Source organism: Podarcis pityusensis (assembly GCF_964106645.2).
Source record: "Podarcis pityusensis genome assembly, chromosome: 17".
Taxonomy (NCBI): Eukaryota; Metazoa; Chordata; class Lepidosauria; order Squamata; family Lacertidae; genus Podarcis; species Podarcis pityusensis.
In genome coordinates, this window is record NC_138042.1 from 7899609 (window position 1) to 7919582 (window position 19974).

Consider the following 19974-nt stretch of genomic DNA (forward strand, 5'->3'; position numbering starts at 1 on the left):
GAAGCCAGTGGTGTTACCTTGTGCTCTGTGAACATAGGCACTGCCCTGTCCATAAGTATTCCCCTACTCCTGCAAGTTCTTATGTACATATGACTTTATTTCCCTAATGCCTTATGCTACCGACAGGTACTCTACTGCATGGATGGGGAATCAGCAGCCCCAAACAGCCACCATGGCTAAATAGTCTGGGATGATGGAAGTTGCAGTTCAATAAGATCGGGGTGGAGGTGGCGGATAGGGTCCCCATTCCCTTTGCAAGTTGTCTCAGAAAATTCAAAGCTTACCCTCATCTGCAAAGTGTAACATCCTCTGCTTTCATGTGCGTCGGCTGGGCACTGTGAAGTAAAAATCCCCCCAAACAAAAACTGCTGGCCCATCGTTCAGCCCAGACACTGAGGTCCAGCTTCGAGGGCCTTCTGGCAGTTCCCTCATTGCGAGAAGTGAGATTACAGGGAACCAGGCAGAGGGCCTTCTCGGTAGTGGTGCTCATCCTGTGGAACCAACACCCTCCCATCAGATGTCAAGGAAATATGCAACTATCTGACTTTTAGAAGACGTCTGAAGGCAGCCCTGTTTAGGGAAGTTTTTTATGTTTGATGCTGCCCAGAGTGGCTGGGGAAACCCAGCCAGATGAGTGGGGTATAAATAAAAAATTATTATTATTATTATTTATTAGGAGGGGGAGAGATTTTGGACAGATATTCCATCTGATAGTTGCTTGCTCTAGTCTCCCTCTGGCATCCTTTCCTCTAGAAAGGAAGTTCTCCTTCCTTTTAGGTCTTTAAGTAGAGGCTGGATGGCTATCTGTTGTGGATGCTTTAGCCAAGATTCCTGCATTGCAAGGGGTTGGACTAGATGACCCTTGGATCCCCTCCAGCTCTAAGATTCTACGATTCTGTAGTGTGCAAAAGGGGTTTGGAATGGCTGGAAATATAGGTATCATCTGTAGCCCTTGAGAAAGGGCTGCTCTTCACTGTGTAAACATTACACTGATGCTGATAGAGGCTGTTCCTGGCCGCTCCTTCCTGCTCCATTATTCATTCTCTGAGAAACAAGTTTTACCATCTGCATATGACAGCTATAACCTGGAAGAGTCACACATGTTTCCCAGTTAGTACTAAGATGGCTGTCTGGCTTCATCTCTGCAGAAAAAATAACACAAACTACATGGATTTCACTAGAGTGCCCAGGCACAGGATGATGGAATGAACTGATTCAGTGCAAAAACATCAGGGGCATAAGGATGCCTTTGGTGGGTCAGACCAAAGATAGAACTATTTGTGGGACATGGGTGGTGCTGTGGTCTAAACCACTGAGCCTCTTGGGCTTGCTGATCAGAAGGTCGGCGGTTCAAATCTCCACAACAGGGTGAGCTCCCATTGCTCTGTCCCAGCGCCTGCCAATCTAGCAGTTTGAAACACACCAGCACAAGTACCACATCTGGAGCTAAAGTTCCTTGGTTTTATTTATGTTTATTCACATGTGTGCACCCCCCCAAATTAACTGATGTTGCAGCCACTGAGTAGCAAGCAGTACATATGTTGAACCACCCCATGATGATAGCTTGTCCTTTTCCAGTTACATACTTTCCCTGATATGGTTTCCATATTGGGAAAAATTACATGAAGAGCAATTTCATGTGTTTAGGAGAGGAATGGTGCTAAAGCAGTCTTTCCCCCAGTCCCAGGAATATGACTGTACACACACACACTGATTTTTTCTTTAAAAATGTTTAGGGGTACTCTCATTTTCCTACTCATATTGAAATTCTGCCCTTCAATGAGGCCAAACGTAGATTCACAAAATGTTCAGGTGTATGAGTATCCCCAGAAAAAAAGCACTACTGTCTCCTAGTAGTGAGCAGGGGGCAGGTTACAAGTCAGGCAGCAAACGAGTCCTATGCACTGGGACTAGGAGGAGAACCCACTTCTGCTTCTAGAAGTCACTATTGATACCCGGAGCGATGGGGTGTTTCCCCCAGTGCCTTTCAAAGCCCAGAGCTGCCTTGTGGCACCAGAGGAGAGGCCTGTAGTGCAGCCTCCAGCCACAGAAGCTACTACTTCACCCCGGTAGTCAAAAAACAGACAGGTGTTCCTCTTCCAAGGCTACAGACTCCTCACTCACTTTCTAGGCCTCAAATCTTTTCTTCAGCTCTGACACTTTGGCCAAGGGCCGGGAAGTCAAGGAGTATGGTGGTCTAGTGACCACCCCAAGGGCTGACACACCGTGCTTGGTTTTGAAGTCGGTGTCCACATTCACTTTTCTTTGGGACAAAGCCGCAGGTGACTGGATGCCGGAGCAATTGGTTGCTGGTGGCTCTGCCTTGGCGGCGGCAATGGCTGAAGTGAGTTTGAGCATCTGGTCAGTCCTAGACTCCTGTCCGGACTCCACCTCAGTGCAGCTTTCAGTTCCATTTTCATTTGTGCTGGAGTTCTCGTGGTCTATATTCCGGGTCCATGCCACTTGCGGCAGCTCATAGCCAGCGGTAACAACTGCTGTCTCCCCTTGCGATGGAACTGCTGACTTCTCAGGGCAAGGAATCTCTTCGGGTTCAGGGACGTCACGGTCCCACTTCTCAAAGCTATTTTCTGCTGCTCTGGTGGACACTAGCAGAGCACTCTGCACATGCTCCTGATCCGGAGAGGCTGGGAGCAGGGTGCCCTCGGACAATGAGTCGTCATCATCATCATCATCACCACCATCATCCTTTTCCTCAGACAGGGGTTCATGGAGTGTGTTCCTGCTGGGCCTCTGCTACAACAGACAAAGAGACTGAGTTGGAATTTGCTGCTGTCCATGCTTGGCCTCTTTGACAGGTGCACAGAGAGCCAAACTAGGAGGGCTTACCTTGGTATAGAAGTTCCTCTCTTCTAGGTTGCAGAAGTCCAGGCTCCGCGTCCCATAGAGTGGCCGCTGGGCTTGGCTTGGCTCCAGCAAGTTTAGAGTCTCAAAGATTTCACCTAAGAGATCAATCCCACCTGTATCCAGAAAGTCCGGGTGCAGATTTTCAGTTTCTCCAGGCTCCAAAGAACAATCCAGCGAGCTTGAGCTGGAAGAGTTGGAAACTTCCCTGGAAGAATATATGTTTCACATGAGAAAAGTGATCAGGAATAAAATGCTGTACAGTACATCAGGGGTCAGCTTTTTCAGCCGTGGGCCGGTCCACCGTCCCTCAGACCATGTGGTGGGCCGGACTATATTTTTTGGGGGGGAAATGAACGAATTCCTATGCCCCACAAATAACCCAGAGATGCATTTTAAATAAAAGCACACATTCTACTCTTGTCAAAACACCAGGCAGGCCCCACAAATAACCCAGAGATGCATTTTAAATAAAAGGACACATTCTACTCATGTAAAAACAAGCTGATTCCCGGACAGTCCATGGGCCGGATTTAGAAGGCAATTGGGCTGCATCCGGCCCCTGGGCCTTAGGTTGCTGACCCCTGCGGTACATGAAAACAATGATGTTCGAAAGGTCCATGTAAAGTGACATGGGAGATCAGCATGTTCATGCAACACAATGGCCAAGGGAACCAGGGTTATTTGTCCCTCCTTGTATTGTTTCTGGCCCCGCTCAGCAAGATTTTGACTTCTGTAGTTTATGAAGAAAGCTGGAAAGGCAATTCATCCTTGTTTTGAAACTGGGTATGTTCAGTTGTCCCTGTCCCATGTGAAAGGCAGTAGGTTGGTAGGTGGATTTGCGTTGTTGTGATCGTTTATGGACTAGCCCCGGGCAGCGCTTGAGCTAAACACTGCTAATTATCACATTACCTGCACAACAGTTGAGCTGCACCACAGAACAGCTCCCAAATTTATTTTGGGTGTAGGTGACCTGTAAAAGCTTGTTTGGGCCTGCTCTGTTACCCTCTCACCACATCCATGCTCTCTGCAAAATTTCTGTGGAGCAAAACTCACAGGGACTTCACGAAAACAAAACTCAGCTTGGATGGCCACAGGGCATGGCTTACGCGTCTTTACAAGAGGGGCTGTGCAGCTACTCCAAGTACAGTGGTACCTCAGGTCACAAACGCTTCAGGTTACAGACTCCGCTAACCCAGAAATAGTGCTTCAGGTTAAGGACTTTGCTTCAGGATGAGAACAGAAATCGGGCTCCGGCAGCGTGGCGGCAGCAGGAGGCCCCATTAGCTAAAGTGGTGCTTCAGGTTAAGAACAGTTTCAGGTTAAGTACGGACCTCCGGAACAAATTAAGTACTTAACTTGAGGTACCACTGTACGACATTGTCCTGTTTGCTAAAGAATTCAAGAGAAGCCAGTTTGAATTCATTAGCAGATATGATCCTGTGGGAGGAGCCATCTTGCTACCGAAAGGCAATGCCCCACTTTGCATTCTGCCTTGTTGTAATGCTAATTTTTCACCAGTGATGTATCTGCAAGTTAATCACACCCGCTCTGGTATTAATCAGGGCTCCGCCTATTAATGGGACACAGTTCCTGCTGTCTCTTGCATTGCTGTGTGGGTTTTTTTAAAGAGGCATTTCTACATAGGCAGCTCCTGGCACCTTTCCATGCTTTGAAGAGGGCGGATATTTTCTGTCCATTTGATATGTCACTATGCACATTAAATACATGCCTCTCCTTAAAAAAAAGAAAGAGAGAATAGTGCTAAGGAAATCTGAAGATGGTGCTACTACTCTTCTCCTTCCAACACTTTTCTGTGCTCTCAGATGGCAGGAACCAGTGCATGCTCTGGTTATCTCCCGCTTGGACTACTGCAGCGGTGGGAAACATAAGGCCCAGGGGCCAGATGCGACCCAATCGCCTTCTCAATCCGGCCCTTAGACGGTCCGGGAATCGGCGTGTTTTTACATGAGTAGAATGTGTGCTTCTATTTAAAATGCATCTCTGGGTTATTTGTGGGGCCTGCCTGGTGTTTTTGCATGAGTAAAATGTGTGCTTCTATTTAAAATGCATCTCTGGGTTATTTGTGGGGCATAGGAATTCGTTCATTATTTTTTTCAAAATATAGTCCGGCCCACCACATGGTCTGAGGGATGGTGGACCGGCCTACGGCTGAAGAAGGTTGCTGACCCCTAGACTACTGCAATGTGCTCTACGTGGGGCTACCTTTGAAGGTGACCCAGAAACTGCAACTAATCCAGAATGTGGCAGTTAGACTGGTGACTGGGAGCGTCCACCGAGACCATATAACACCGGTCTTGAAAGACCTACATTGGCTCCCAGTATGTTTCCGGGCACAATTCAAAGTGTTGGTGCTGACTTTTAAAGCCTTAAACGTCCTCTGCCCAGTATACCTGAAGGAGCGTCTCCACCCCCATCGTTCAGCCTGGACACTGAGGTCCAGATCTGAGGGCCTTCTGGTGGTTCCCTCACTGCGAGAAGTAAAGTTACAGGGAACCAGGCACAGGGCCTTCTCGGTGGTGGCGTCCGCCCTGTGGAATGCCTTCCCACCAGATGTCAAAGAAATAAACAAGTACCTGACTTTTAGAAGACATTTGAAGGCAGCCTTGTTTAGCGAAGATTTTAATATTTGATGCATTATTGTATTTTAATATTTTGCTGGAATATTACCCATTCCATTGCCCATGGAAAAGCACAATAGAACTGTGACTGGCTAATGGCACCTGATGCCCTGTCAACTGCCAAGCAGTTGTCAACCCACTTTTTACCTGTGCATTTCCCCATCACTTTCCTTACTGCATAAAGTTCAATTTGGTGCAGCGGAGTGAGTTTCAAATCTACTTTAACTGCACAACTTGAATTTACTAGTATGTGATTTAATCCTACTGGCAAAAGAGCAACAATCTGCTAGTAGTGAGCTCTGGACCATAAAAGCTTATGCCACACTTTACTTCTTTTTTAAAAAACGAGGTTTATAAATAAATACATAAATTCCTCCTCAGAAGCGCGATTCAGAGGGGATGTTCTGTTTGGCTGTCTAAATTACTATTTCAGATTTGAAAATCATGAACCTAGAAGACAAATTAACTAAACAGTAGAACAGTTTTTCCTCAAGGTGCCAGCAGACTCTTCTGTTTTTACCACAAAAAGATGATGGCAGCTTATGATTATTTTTAATCATTTAACAAGACACAACAAATACCTCATCCCTGAGTGTTTATGGAAGAACAAATGAGTAAAACCACTGGTCTGTTTGTTTTTTAATCAGTTTGGAAATTATTTGTTTAAACATCTGTGGAACTCTGGAACACAATGACACCCCCAAGAGCAGTGATGGTTTCCCCTAGAGATAATCCTCCCATCCCTATAGGTTTACTCAGAACTAGGAAACTTCCTCTGAGCTCAGTGAGACTTATTCTCAGATTTAAGGGTGCACAACACTGTAGCCCAAGAGGTTTAACTGAACATGGTTTCCCCCCAGTCACAGAACCTAATTCATTGCAGCGAGGCTTGTGTAGGATCATTTCCCAGCAGATTCTGATCCACCTGCTGGGCCAGCCCTGAAACACTCACAGGATGTGGGAAGCAGAGCTGAGAACAGCAAAGAGAGTTCGGGGGTAAGCAGGCCTTACCTTTGTGACTCCAATTCTGTACTGCTGCTCTGTCTTTGTGGTCGCCTGGGGCGAGACTGTGAAGAGAAAGAGAGCACAACATTTATGCTATATGGTAATTTATGGACCTAATAGGTATCTAAAGCCATTTGCACATAACAAAATATGTAATTTTATCAAAGTAATAGTTGAACTGAAATACAATTAAGAAGAAGTATATTAATAGTGCAATACAATTAAGAAGAAGTGAAATAATTATTAAGCTCTAACTTAAAATGATTGGGGACCCATGACTTACATCATAGGAGCCTACACAACACAAAACACTGTTTCTGTACGTAGGTTTTATTTTATTTGTTTTTTATCTTATATTTTAGAAATGTACACCCAGGTTTTTTCCCTTCAATTTTTTTGGGGGGCCCAAGAGAGTGGGGCCCTAAGCTATAGCTTGTTTAAGGTAAAGGTAAAGGGACCCCTGACCATTAGCTCCAGTCGTGACTGACTCTAGGATTACGGCGCTCATCTCGCTTTACTGGCCGAGGGAGCCGGCGTACAGCTTCCCGGTCATGTGGCCAGCATGACTAAGCCGCTTCTGGCGAACCAGAGCAGCGCACGGAAACACCGTTTACCTTCCCGCCGGAGCAGTACCTATTTATCTACTTGCACTTTGACGTGCTTTTGAACTGCTAGGTTGGCAGGAGCAGGGACTGAGCAACAGGAGCTCACCCCGTCGTGGGGATTCGAACCGCCGACCTTCTGATTAGCAAGTCCTAGGCTCTGTGGTTTAACCCACAGCGCCACCCAGCGGCGTAGCGTGGGTTGTCAGCACCCGGGGCAAGGCAAGTAATTTGCGCCCCCTAACCCGGGGCAAGGCAAGTAATTTGCGCTCCCTAACCCGGGGCAAGGCAAGTAATTTGCGCCCCCTAACCCGGGGCAAGGCAAGTAATTTGCGCTCCCTAACCCAGGGTAAGGCAAGTAATTTGCGCCCCCTAACCCAGGGCAAGGCAAGTAATTTGTGCCCCCTAACCCCTAACCTGCCACCGCTGCCAGCTTCTTCTTGCTGCTGCCTGGTCTGGTCTGGTGTGGTTCTCTCCCGCGCTCAGCGCTGCACTGGGTGGCCGCTGCACTGTCCCTCCCCCAGATAGTCCCTCGCGCTCTCTCCGCACCGCACGCCTGGCACCCACCCCCTCCACAGTGGGCGGCGACCCAGCGGCTCGGATCGGATTCGCACAGCCAGCACTGCAGTGAGAGAGAGTGAGTGAGCCAGGTAGGGGCAGAGAGCTGCGAGTGCGAGCGCGCCCCCCCCAGATGTTGTGCCCGGTGTGGCCAGCCCCCCTGCACCCCCCACGCTACGCCACTGGCGCCACCCGTGTCCATAGCGCCACCCGTGTTTAGCTTATATGTAAATCCGGCACTGGACAGACACCTGTAGGGGTTCTGATCCCCTTGTCCAGAACAAAATGTCCTGGTGCTTAGCGGCCCTTTCTCCATTATTCAAAACTACATATTCCCCACTCTAGTGTAAGGTGGGGCATGGATTCAGCTGGAGACTCTCAGGACAGCCAGGCTGCTTTCTCCATTAGTAATACTACTACTACTACTACTACTACTACTACTAATTTGTTATTTATACCCCACCCATCTGGCTGGGTTTCCCCAGCCACTCTGGGTGGGTCCCAACAGAATATTAATAATAATAAAAAGTGATAAAACATCAAACATTAAAAACTTCCCTAAACATTAGCCATCATCCTTGGCAATCCTTAACACTGGATGTCTCTTTACTGCCAACAAACCCGCTTTCAGTCATTCCCTCTCACCGGGGAATTGTTGATCTGCAAGGAGAGCTAAGGATCTCCAACAGAGAATATCTGAGCACTCTCAACAAACTACAATTCCCTGTATTCTTTAGCAGAAGACATGGCAGTTAAATAGTACACAATGCCCATATGTATTGTGCAACTACAGTGGTGCCTCGCAAGACGAAAATAATTCGTTCTGTGAGTTTTTTCGTCTTGCGGTTTTTTTCGTCTTGCGAAGCACGGTTTTAACGGTATTAACGGTGTTAAGAAAAAGGAAACAAACTCGCAAGACATTTTCGTCTTGCGAAGCAAGCCCATAGGGAAATTCGTCTTCCGAAGCACCTCAAAAAACGAAAAACTCTTTCGTCTTGTGCGTTTTTCGTCTTGTGAGGCATTTGTCTTGCGAGGTACCACTGTAATTCAGCCAAATTTTCTATCCCGTTTTTCTGCTTTGCATATTGTAACTTATTTTTCGGTACAAATGTGAACTCAGCTCTCATGATTACAGTGCTGCTCTCTACATTTGACACAAAGAAGCACAGTCAGAAGTAGACTTTTGAATGCAAGGGGATATTAGGCGGTAAGATCCACTGAACCTATAAGGGCTTCCTTCTGAATAACATATTTAGGAGCTAGCCATACATGGGAGCCTTAAGGTAGCATTTTTTAAAAAAATCATCTGCCCCTGTTTCTTTACTTATTTACTCCCAATTTATTTATTCCTTAACTTTTGCATACTGATGCCTTTTGCATATAAAGCCAGACACAGGCAAAATTTGCAGAACATTTCTATAAAACAATGGGAGCTGCACTAATCTGCTCATTTCCTTATGTTAGAGCATGGGTCAGCAAACTAAGGCCAGCAGGCCGGATCAGGCCCAATTGCCTTCTGGATCCGGCCCATGGACGGTCCAGGAATCGCCGCGTGGATCGCCAGCGCGTACGTTCTTTCCCTCTCCTTCACACGGCGGCGGCAGCGGCAGTGCCTCCTCCCTCCCTCCTCCTGGCTTCTCCTCGCCCTGCCTAGAGGAGGGAGGGGGCTGGGCTTTGTTGGTGCCAGCAGCAGCAGCGCTCGAGCGGCCGCCATTTAAAGCAGACCCTCTCCAGAGCCCTTTCGTGCACCGCTCATTGTGCCACCGTTGCCAGCCCCTGACGCTGGCAAGACACAGGTAAGCAGCCACCGGGCTCGTGGTGCTTTTGCATCATTTTGTTTTTTCAAATATAGTCTGGCCCCCCACAAGGTCTGAGGGACAGTGGACCGGCCCCCTGCTGAAAAAGTTTGCTGACCCCTGTGAAATAAAAAATTAAGGTCTTATATATATAATAAATGTTCATAAATGTACCAAGCAAACACGTACATAAATATATAAACCACATGTCTGAAGCAGCACAGGAAAACAGTCCTGGAACCATTTTGACTCCTAAACTGACCAAATGTTTTCTCTGCAAAGTCAAAGGAAAATGGAAAAGATTCCCCATTTTCTTTTCATTAACAAATCCCGTTTTAAGGGTATGTCTGTGTATGAATAGAGTGAGCCTGTGACCTGGCTCAGGAACTAAGTATTTATCATTACAAAAGACTGGCCAGGATCCCCAGGGTATCCAATCAAGTAAGCATTAACAGGTAACTTGCCAGACAGGAGGTAAACAAAGCACTCAGATATCTCTTGAGCTACACCCCTTTCTGTGATGTAGGTATGATGTGTCTGGGGGCGGTCTTGGACTCCAAGGCTGGCAATTTAATATGTCTATATCAGGGCGGGCACACCTGGGTCCTGGGTCCACCTTTTCCTGTGTGTGAGGGGAGCACCCTGTTGCAACAGTTCAATAAAGATCAGGCTTACAAGCTGCTTTGCTTCTCAGTATTCTCTGGTTGGCCTCTGTTCTTGTCTCCGACTGATGAAGAACCTACAAAGGACTCTATAAGGGCTCATGTGTCCCCCATAAGGGAATAAGGGCAGATTTTGATTTATTACACCTGTGTTAGAGGTAAGCAACCTGGGCCCACCAGATATTGCTCGACTGTTGGGCCATAGTGACTGGGGCTGGTGGGAGTTGGAATTCAACAACCTCTGCGGGTCACAGATTCTGCCTGTTGTGTTGTTGATGCAACTGGCTTGCGACTATCAGACAAGTTCTTGCACTGATCTCCTGCACAGGAACATCCGTGACTCCACATTTGCACAGAGTGCATGCAGCAAGTGTTAAGGCTGCCCATTTGCACCAATGCAGATACAGTGGTACCTCGAGTTAAGAACTTAATTCTTTCCGGAGGTCCGTTCTTAACCTGAAACTGTTCTTAACCTGAGGCACCACTTTAGCTAATGGGGCCTCCCACTGCCGCCACACGATTTCTGTTCATGCTGAAGCAAAGTTCTTAACCTGAAGTACTATTTCTGGGTTAGCGGTGTCTGTAACCTGAAGCGTCTGTAACCTGAAGCATCTGTAACCCAAGGTACCATTGTACACTCTTGGGGGGATCCTCTTCCGGGTGCCCCCTGACCCGGTTCCTCTTCTTTTCCTCGCATGTTGTTTTAGGTGAGGGATAGGGAAATTATGACCTTTCAAGATTCCCAGTTCCCATCAGCTCCAGTCAACTGCCAGGCATGATGGAACCTACAGTCCAACACTATCTCAGGGTGGTGGCGGCAGTGCAGGCTCCCCACCCATTTTCAATTACTCAGTTCCCCCCTTACCTTCCCAAAGTGCTGGGTGATGGGCAACCGGCTTTGCAAGCTTTCAGACTGCCTATTCCTGGTGGGCATGATGGGGTCGGAGATATGGTCACAGTTCGAGGAATGTCCTCGCTGTCGATGAGGGCCTGTACTGGAATCCTAGAGAGGACAAGATTATTCTGAGCATAAGCTTTGCTTCCCATCCTGACCAGTGCCGGATTTATGTATAAGCTAAACAAGCTATAGCTTAGGGCTCCACTCTCTTGAGGCCCCCAAAAAAACTAAAGGAAAAAGAAAGCGGATGTACATTTCCAAAATTTAAGATAAAAAATAAAACCTACGTACAGCAACAGTGTTTTGTTTTGTGTAGGCTCCTATGATGTAAGTAATGGGCCCCACCTGCTAGCCTGTTCCCTAAAATATCACTGATTTGCTCATTTCTATATATAGGGTGCCTGCATTCTGCATTGACTGGTTGTAATAATTACTTTGATAAAATACATATTTTGTTATGCGCAAATGGCTTTAGATACCTATTAGGTCCATAAATTACCATATAGCATATATTCAACACAAAAAACAGCGACAATTTGTTGTTGACAAAGGACAGCTGGACATATAAAGGGCCCCATTACCTTCAGTAGCTTAGGGCTTCATCCAACCTAAATCCAGCCCTGATCCAGACCCCACACCAGCAGCTAGCTTGTCAAAGAAGAAGCTAACTGGAGAGGCTGCAATAGTTAGGTTTGCCATATGTCCAGAATTTCCTGGACGTATCTGGAATACTGCAGCCAGAAGCAGCGTCCGGCAGAAATTGCTAAAAATGTGCAGGAAAATCCGGATGTATGGCAACCCATGTCGGCAGTGTCATTTTGGGCAATTTCCCTTAAAATTAGCTCAAAAACTTCATTTGAACAGCCTTGTGTATAAAGAAGAGTTTGGATTTGATATCCTGCTTTATCACTACCCAAAGGAGTCTCAAAGCGACTCACATTCTCCTTTCCCTTCCTCCCCCACAACAAACACTCTGTGAGGTGAGTGGGGCTGAGAGACCTCAGAGAAGTGTGACTGGCCCAAGGTCACCCAGCAGCTGCAGGTGGAGGAGCGGGAGATGCGAACCCGGTTCCCCAGATTATGAGTCCACTGCTCTTAACCACTACACCACACTGGCTCCCCTTCTGGCAGGGGGTATTTACAGAAATAAGCTATATTGCAGGTCAATATGTGGAACGTACCCTGAGTTTAAGATAGTTAACTGTTTTTAAAGAAGGGCAATTGGACCTTGGTTACTTTTCTTTGAGTAGCAGCATGTCTACTAGCAGCACAGAATTGGAAAGGAATTATAAAATTATGCATGGCATAGAGAAAGCAGATAGAGAAAAGTATCTCCCCTGCCCCTGGCAACACAGTGTTGGAAGATTCAGGACACATAAAAGAAAATGATGATGATGATGATAATAATAATAATAATAATAATAATAATAATAATTTATACCCCACCCATCTGGCTGGGTTTTCCCAGCCACTCTGGGCAGCTCCCAACCAAAAATTAAAAGCACAATACAGCATTACATTAAACATTAAAAACCTCCCTAAACAGGGCTGCCTTCAGATGTCTTTTCAAAGTAAGATAGTTGGTTATTGCCTTGACATCTGATGGGCGGGCGTTCCACAGGGCAGGTGCCACTACCAAGAAGGCCCTCTGCCTGATTCCCTGTAACCTCACTTCTCGCAGTGAAGGAACTCCAGAAGGCCCTCGGCACTGGACCTCAGTGTCCAGGCTGGACGATGGGGGTGGAGACGCTCCTTCAGGTATACAGAATCACAGCCGTTTAGTACTTATTCATGCAGCGCATAGTCAAGGGTGTACAAAGGCGGGGCAGGCTGCCCTGGGCATCACTTGGGGTGTGTGTGACAAGATGACCCACTGCCCCCCAGCTGTAGAGTGGCTGAGTGTGCGCACGCAGTTAGTATGGCTGCCTCTCTCGTACACCGTCCATATGGGCGTCCTCTCACACGGTGACCGTATGGACTGCTGCATGTGCACCATTGGGCAGTTCACCCTGCCCCTCGGCATCCCATCCTGGGTGCTGGAGAGGGTTCCTTCGCCACTGTGCTTAGTTAATCTATGGAACTCCCTCCCACAGGAGTAAGTGATGGTCACCCACCCCAATGGCTTTAAAAGAGGATTAGACAAATTCCTGGAGGTGAGGACTATGGATGGCTACCAGCCATGATGACTACCGTATGTTATGCCTCTACAGTTGGAGGCATTAATGCTGCTGAACATCAGTTGCTGGAAACCACAAGAAGGGAGAGTGTTGCTCTTGTTGCCCTTGCGGGTTTCCAAGAAACACCTGGCTGGCCAAGGTGAAAACATGATGCTAGACTAGGTAGAGCATCGGCCTGATCCAATAGGCTCTTCTTCTGTTCGTAAAACATTCAATCATATTTAAAAACAATTTTCACCCAGGTGTTGGAAAAGGTTATTTATGTATGCCACTACTGCGGCTCGTGTTTTGTTCGCCCAAAAATGGAAAACAAGAGAAGTCCCAACTAAATAAGATTGGCAACTTAAATTGATGGAATATGCGCAGCTTGTGGACCTTACATCTAGAACAAGAGAACAAGAAGAACATAGGTTTAAAGAAGATTTGAAAATGTTTATTGTATATATGGGGGGGAACTGTGTTTATTTGAAAACATGGGCAGCATTAAGATAAATTCCACAGTGTAAATAAGTTTTGATGGATGTAATAATGGAATACTGAATGGTTCCGTTTATATAAAATACGAAGGGATTTATGTTGTGCAAAATGAACCATGGAAAGAGAGGAAGGGAAGTCAATGACCCTAAATTTTTGAATTTTATTGATATTGCATTTTATGTTGTATTCTATGCTGTTTTATGCTGTTTTCAAGTTGCATTTTAATCAGTGTTTTAAATTTGCTGTTAGCCGCCCTGAGCCTGGTTTTTAAACCAGGAAGGGTGGGGTATAAATATTTTTTTAAAAAAATTATTATTATATTATTATTATTGATATTTTAAGGTTGTTTAAGTGAATATTCTAACATCTAAAACAGAAATTTAATTTTAAAAAACCTCTAAAAGCAATTTTCAACTGGGTTTTAAACAAATGCAAAACAAGAGCCACTGAACACTCATCCAGCAGTACATCACCTTTAATCATTTTAAGGAAGAAGTCTGGAGTGGCTTACCTTTTCCATCAGACGGCTCCGCATATTCTTCAGCCGCATTTTGGCATGGCCTTTGGCCTAGACAGAACACGGAGTGGTTGTGAGGAGATATGCAGCACTCCAAACAGTGGGTTTGGGCCATAGCTAGTCTTACTCAGAGGAGACCCACTGACAGGGCTGGCCTGCCCATGAGAAGGGCTGAGGCAGCCACCATCATGTGCCAGAATCCCATGGGGCACTGCCCCCACAGGCCCCCTGCCTACCCCTGCCGCTGCAGAAGTGAAGAGAGGTGATGGCAGCAGATTCCACTGATATTCAGATGACCCTGGAAAGCAGGACTCCAGCGCAGGGGCAGTGTTAGGGGGGAAGCTGCACCTTCCTGTTTCGCCTACTGTCCCTGCCCATTGACAATAATATACTACACAACTAACGCAAGGTTCTACTCTGAGTAAAACTTAGTTCAATACTTCCCAGAATTTCAAGGACAAAGAAAAAATAGATCAGTTGATTGAAATGTGTAGCTTCTCAAGGCTGCACACACACACGGGGTGGGCTTTAGGTTTAGGGTGTAAAAAAAGAGCCATTTTGTGCAGTCTTCAGCATTGCATCCAAGTAGTTGGAATTTGCAAAATCCTCATTGCAACTACGGTCGTACCTTGGTTTTTGAACAGCTTAGTTCTCGAACGTTTTGGCTCCTGAACGCCGCAAACCCAGAAGTGACTGTTCCGGTTTGCGAACTATTTTTGGAAGCCAAATGTCCGACGGAGGCTTCCGATTGGCTGCAGGAGCTTCCTGCAGCCAATCAGAAGCCGCACTTTGGTTTCCGAACATTTTGGAAGTTGAACGGACTTCTGGAATGGATTCTGTTCAACTTCTAAGATACGGTTGTACTTAAAAGCACATTCAAAGCACATTTCCCCCCTGAAAGAATTCTGGGCAACGTAGTTTGTTAAGGATTGCTGGGAACTGAGGGGATGCTCATCAAATTTGCAGGTGACACCAAACTGGGTAGCTAATGCTGCAGAAGACACAATCAGGATTAAAACAACCTTAACAGACTGGAGAACTGGGACCAAACAAACAGAATGAAATTCAATAGGGTTCATAAGGTTCTACACTGAGGAAGAACCAGATGCACAAATATAAGATAGGGAACCTGGATTATTAGCAGTGCATGTGAGAAATTTGGGGTCTTAGTGGACCACAAGCTTTAACATGAGTCAACAGTGTGATGCAGTAGCAAAAGAAAGCTAATGCTGTTCTAGGCTGCATCAACAGAAGTCTAGCGTCCAGATCAAGGGAAGTAATAGTATCACTCTACTCTGCCTTGATCAGACAACACCTGGAGTCTTGTGTCCCGTTCTAGGTGCCACAATTTACGAAGGATATTGACAACCTGGAATGTGTGCTGAGGAGGGCAACCAAGATGATCAAGGGTCTGGAAACTAAGCCTTATGAGGAACAGTTGAGGGAGTTGGGGATGTTTACCCTGGAAAAGAGGGGATATGATAGCCATCTTCAAATATCTAACGGGCTGTCACATGTGTTGCAGGAATTTATGTATAGGTTGGTTGGGGGTTGCCCCTCCAGTAGCTATCATGCACAGGCAGCCCACTACCAAAATCAGCACAATCACTTTTGTGATTTTTGTGATTTGTCCCCACAAAACACTTCATCACAGTTTCTTCCTATCTATTCAAAGGGCCTCTGCTGCACAATACCAAATGTAAGAATTCACTGATAAATGTATCTATGTACTGGCTCACTGGGAAAACTTCAGAAATTCATATAGACATGTGAGCTCAGCTACTCAGCAGCCCCTCTGCCTGAGTGATAATCCCTGGCATCCTGATACCTGAGGGCCAGACAGGTAGCCATTCCAGAAATAAGAAACCCAGATGAAGACAAAAGGGTGTGATTAACTTGGCTGGGAAACAGGGAAATGGAAAGATCTCTTTTGTTACACTTGATGGGTGTTTGGTGGAGGGCAAGGGGAACCATGGGGTAGGGTCCAGGATGATCAGATTACTGCCACCAGACCTCTCCTTTCATGATGTAACCATGATGAGTGATGTAGTTGGGGGGGGGTGTAACATGGGGATTAAAGGTAAAGGTAAAGGGACCCCTGACCATTAGGTCCAGTCGTGGCCGACTCTGGGGTTGTGGCGCTCATCTCGCTTTATTGGCTGAGGGAGCCGGCGTACAGCTTCCAGGTCATGTGGCCAGCATGACTAAGCTGCTTCTGGCGAACCAGAGCAACACACAGAAACGCCGTTTACCTTCCCACCGGAGCGGTACCTATTTATCTACTTGCACTTTGACGTGCTTTCGAACTGCTAGGTTGGCAGGAGCTGGGACCAAGCAACGGGAGCTCACCCCCTCGTGGGGATTCGAACCGCCGACCTTCTGATCGGCAAGTCCTAGGCTCTGTGGTTTAACCCACAGCACCACCTGCGTCCCTTAACGTGGGGATTAGCAGCTAATAAAAGTTTGAGGGCTCTTTTGTTCGGGGCTTCCATCTTGTTCCACCTTGTGGCAGATGGGAGTCCTGTTGCGACAGTCTTCAATAAAGACCAAGCCTACTGGCTGCTGTTTTGCTCTGGTATTCCTGGCTGGTGTCCTTGTTTTTTGTCCAAGGGAACCCTCAGATTTCTCTGTTAACACATGGAGGATGGAGCAAGCTTGTTTTCTCTTGCTCTGGAGGCTAGGACCCGAACCAGTGGCTTCAAGTTACAAGAAAGGAGATTCTGACTAAATACCGTATTAGGAAAGACTTTCTAGCAGTAAGAGCTGTTCAGCAGTGGAACGGACGCCCTCGAGAGGTTGTGTACCTTTCCTTCCTTGGAGATTTTTAAGCAGACATTGGATGGCCCTCTGTCATGGATGCTTGAGTTGAGATTCCTGCATTGCAAGAACCAGATGACCCATAGGGTCTTTTCTAACTCTACAAGTATGTGATTCTATGAAAAAAAAATGCCTTACGTATTGATATGCATTCCTGACAGCTGGATTGGCCTTGTTTTTCACGGTACTTATCAGGGCTCCTCCACCTTTCTAAGGAGAGAGAGAGAGAGATGAAGCTTAGGCACACATCTATTAGGAACAACACACTCAAAAAGCACTAGTGGGCAAGGATGCTAGCAAGGGAGCTTGATTTAATTCCTGGCCAACCAAAAAGAAACAAAAAAAAAAAAAAGCAATAATCTTGCAAAGTAGGTCACCACTATTACCTCCATACTGCAGATGCGTGCTGATGTTGAGAGAGAAATTCATGCTCTGACCCTTAGCTATTATATTTCACCAGCCCACATCAAGGACAAAAACACAGAGCTTGGAGAATCCAGGAGGCCTGTGTTCACCCTGCCCTGCCTGGTGGATTGGCAGAATCGCACCACTGCTTTCTCGGCTCCAGACCCTGCTCCAACTGCGATTCCTGTGGCCAGCCCCCTCTCCCGTGCAATGGTCAGATCCTGACCTCTCCCACTCTGCTACACTTAATGGTGGCTCATGGCTGGGTGAATTCTATTCATTGCATGGGACGCAGGTGGCGCTGTGGTCTAAACCACTGAGCCTCTTGAGCTTTCTGATCAGAAGGTCGGTGGTTCAAATCCCCACAACTGGGTGAGCTCCCATTCTGCTTTTCCAGCTTCTGCCAACCTAGCAGTTTGAAAGCACACCAGTGCAAGTAGATAAATAGGTACCACTGCAGTGGGAAGGTATTGACCTTACAGGAGCCAGAATCCAGTACAAAAAGGGTATTGGAACGGATTCAAGAATTTGGACAAGTAGCAGGTTTCAAGCTGAATAAGGCAAAAAACTAAGGTCTTAGAGAAACAATTAACTGTGAATGAGAGAGAGAAGTTTCAGGAAGAGACAGGACTAACACTGGTTAAGAAAGTGAAATATTTAGGGGTTAACATGACTGCTAAAAATGTGAATCTATTTAAGGATAATTATGAAAAATGTTGGATTGAAGTGAAAAAGGATTTAGAAATATGGTCAAATTTGAAGTTATCACTGTTAGGCCGAATTGCTGTGATAAAAATGAATGTGCTGCCAAGGATGTTGTTTTTGTTTCAAACATAACAAATTTTGGATAAGATGGATTGTTTCAAGAAGTGGCAGAAAGATATTTCCAGATTTGTTTGGCAGGGCAAGAAGCCTCGAATAAAATTTAAGATATTAACTGATGCTAAAGAAAGAGGTGGATTTGCCCTGCCAGACTTTAAACTTTATTATGAATCAGCGGCTTTTTGCTGGCTAAGAGAATGGCTGCTTCTTGAAAACACTGACGTGTTGGATTTAGAAGGTTTCAATAATGTATTTGGTTGGCATGCATATTTGTGGAACGATAAGGTAAAAGCACATAAAGCGTTTAAAAATCATATTGTTAGAAAAGCATTGTTTAATGTTTGGATAAGATATAAAGATTTCTTAGAAAAGAAAACCCCAAGATGGTTGTCACCAATGGAAGCGGAGGCACAGAAAAAACTCAATATGGAGGCCAGATGGCCGAAATATTGGGAAATTTTGGAACAAGATGGAGATAGATTAAAATTGCAGAGCTTTGAAAAATTGAAAAATAGAGTGCGAGATTGGCTCCATTATTATCAAATAATGGAGGCATACAATTTGGACAAAAAAGTTGGCTTCTAGGTGGAAAAATCAAAATTGGAAACAGAATTGTTAGATTCAAAAATTAAGAATTTGTCAAAAATGTATAATTTGCTGTTGAAATGGAACACTCAGGATGAAACGGTGAAATCAGCTATGATAAAATGGGCACAAGATGTTGGACATAACATAATGATGGCTGACTGGGAACAGTTATGAACCACAGGTATGAAATTTACGGCATGTAATGCCCTAAGAGAAAACTTAATGAAAATGATTTATAGGTGGTACATGACACCAGTCAAGCTTGCAAAAATTTACCATTTGCCCGAAAATAAATGTTGGAAATGTAACGAGACTGAAGGCACATTCTTTCACCTTTGGTGGACATGCCCAAGGATTAAGACATTCTGGGAGATGATTTATAATGAAATGAAAAAGGTATTTAAATATACCTTTTTGAAGAAACCAGAGGCTTTTCTCCTGGGCATGGTTGGCCAATTGGTGTCAAAGAAGGACAGAACTTTCTTTATGTATGCAACAACAGCAGCAAGGATACTCATCGCAAAATATTGGAAGACACAAGATTTACCCACCCGGGAAGAATGGCAGATGAAGTTGATGGACTATATGGAACTGGCGGAAATGACTGGCAGAATCCGAGACCAGGGAGAAGAGTCGGTGGAAGAAGATTGGAAAAAATTTAAAGACTATTTACAGAAATACTGTAAAATTAATGAATGTTAGAAAAATGTTGGAATGAAGTTATATGGCTTTAGTAGAAATGTTATAAGAATCAAGTACAGATAGATTAATAGAGCATTAAAGGAAAAAATAAGGTTAGAATGAGTTAAGATAATTATAGGATAGAAAACAGAGGAAGATGGAAAGGAATTGCTGAAATAATTAACAGAAGTGGAATACAAAAAGGGAGGTGTGAGGAGGTCGTGGAAATAAGTGAATGAAAGATGGGATAATGAAATTGTTTGATTTATTTTTTTGTTTTTGTTTTGTTTTGTTAATTTAATGTATTGTATTGTATTGTATTGTATTGTATTTTTAGTGTTTAAGTTTTTGGAAAAATAATAAATATTATTTTTTTAAAAAAGTAAATGGCATTTCCATGAGCTCTGGTTTATGTCACGGTGTCCCATTGCGCCAGAAGCGGTTTAGCCATGCTGACCACATGAC

General features: G+C 45.4%; 1 protein-coding gene across 3 annotated transcripts in view; it reads right to left on the minus strand.

The window, feature by feature from the left end:
* Positions 1–1447: 1447 nt before the first annotated feature.
* DENND1C (DENN domain containing 1C) overlaps positions 1448–19974 on the minus strand; it is a 55616-nt gene continuing 37089 nt past the window's right edge. Inside the window, exons 19-24 of one of the 3 annotated variants that reach the window (XM_080988109.1) lie at positions 17152–17223; positions 14191–14247; positions 10993–11130; positions 6516–6571; positions 2848–3070; positions 1448–2751 (exon numbers count right to left, since the gene is read on the minus strand). In XM_080988109.1, coding sequence (XP_080844235.1) covers positions 2128–2751; positions 2848–3070; positions 6516–6571; positions 10993–11130; positions 14191–14247; positions 17152–17223 — 1170 coding nt within the window. In that variant the 3' untranslated portion in view covers positions 1448–2127. Of the gene's footprint in view, positions 2755–2847; positions 3071–6515; positions 6572–10992; positions 11131–14190; positions 14248–17151; positions 17224–19974 lie in introns of all 3 variants that reach the window. The other 2 variants (XM_080988108.1, XM_080988110.1) reach the window with 2 other exon arrangements.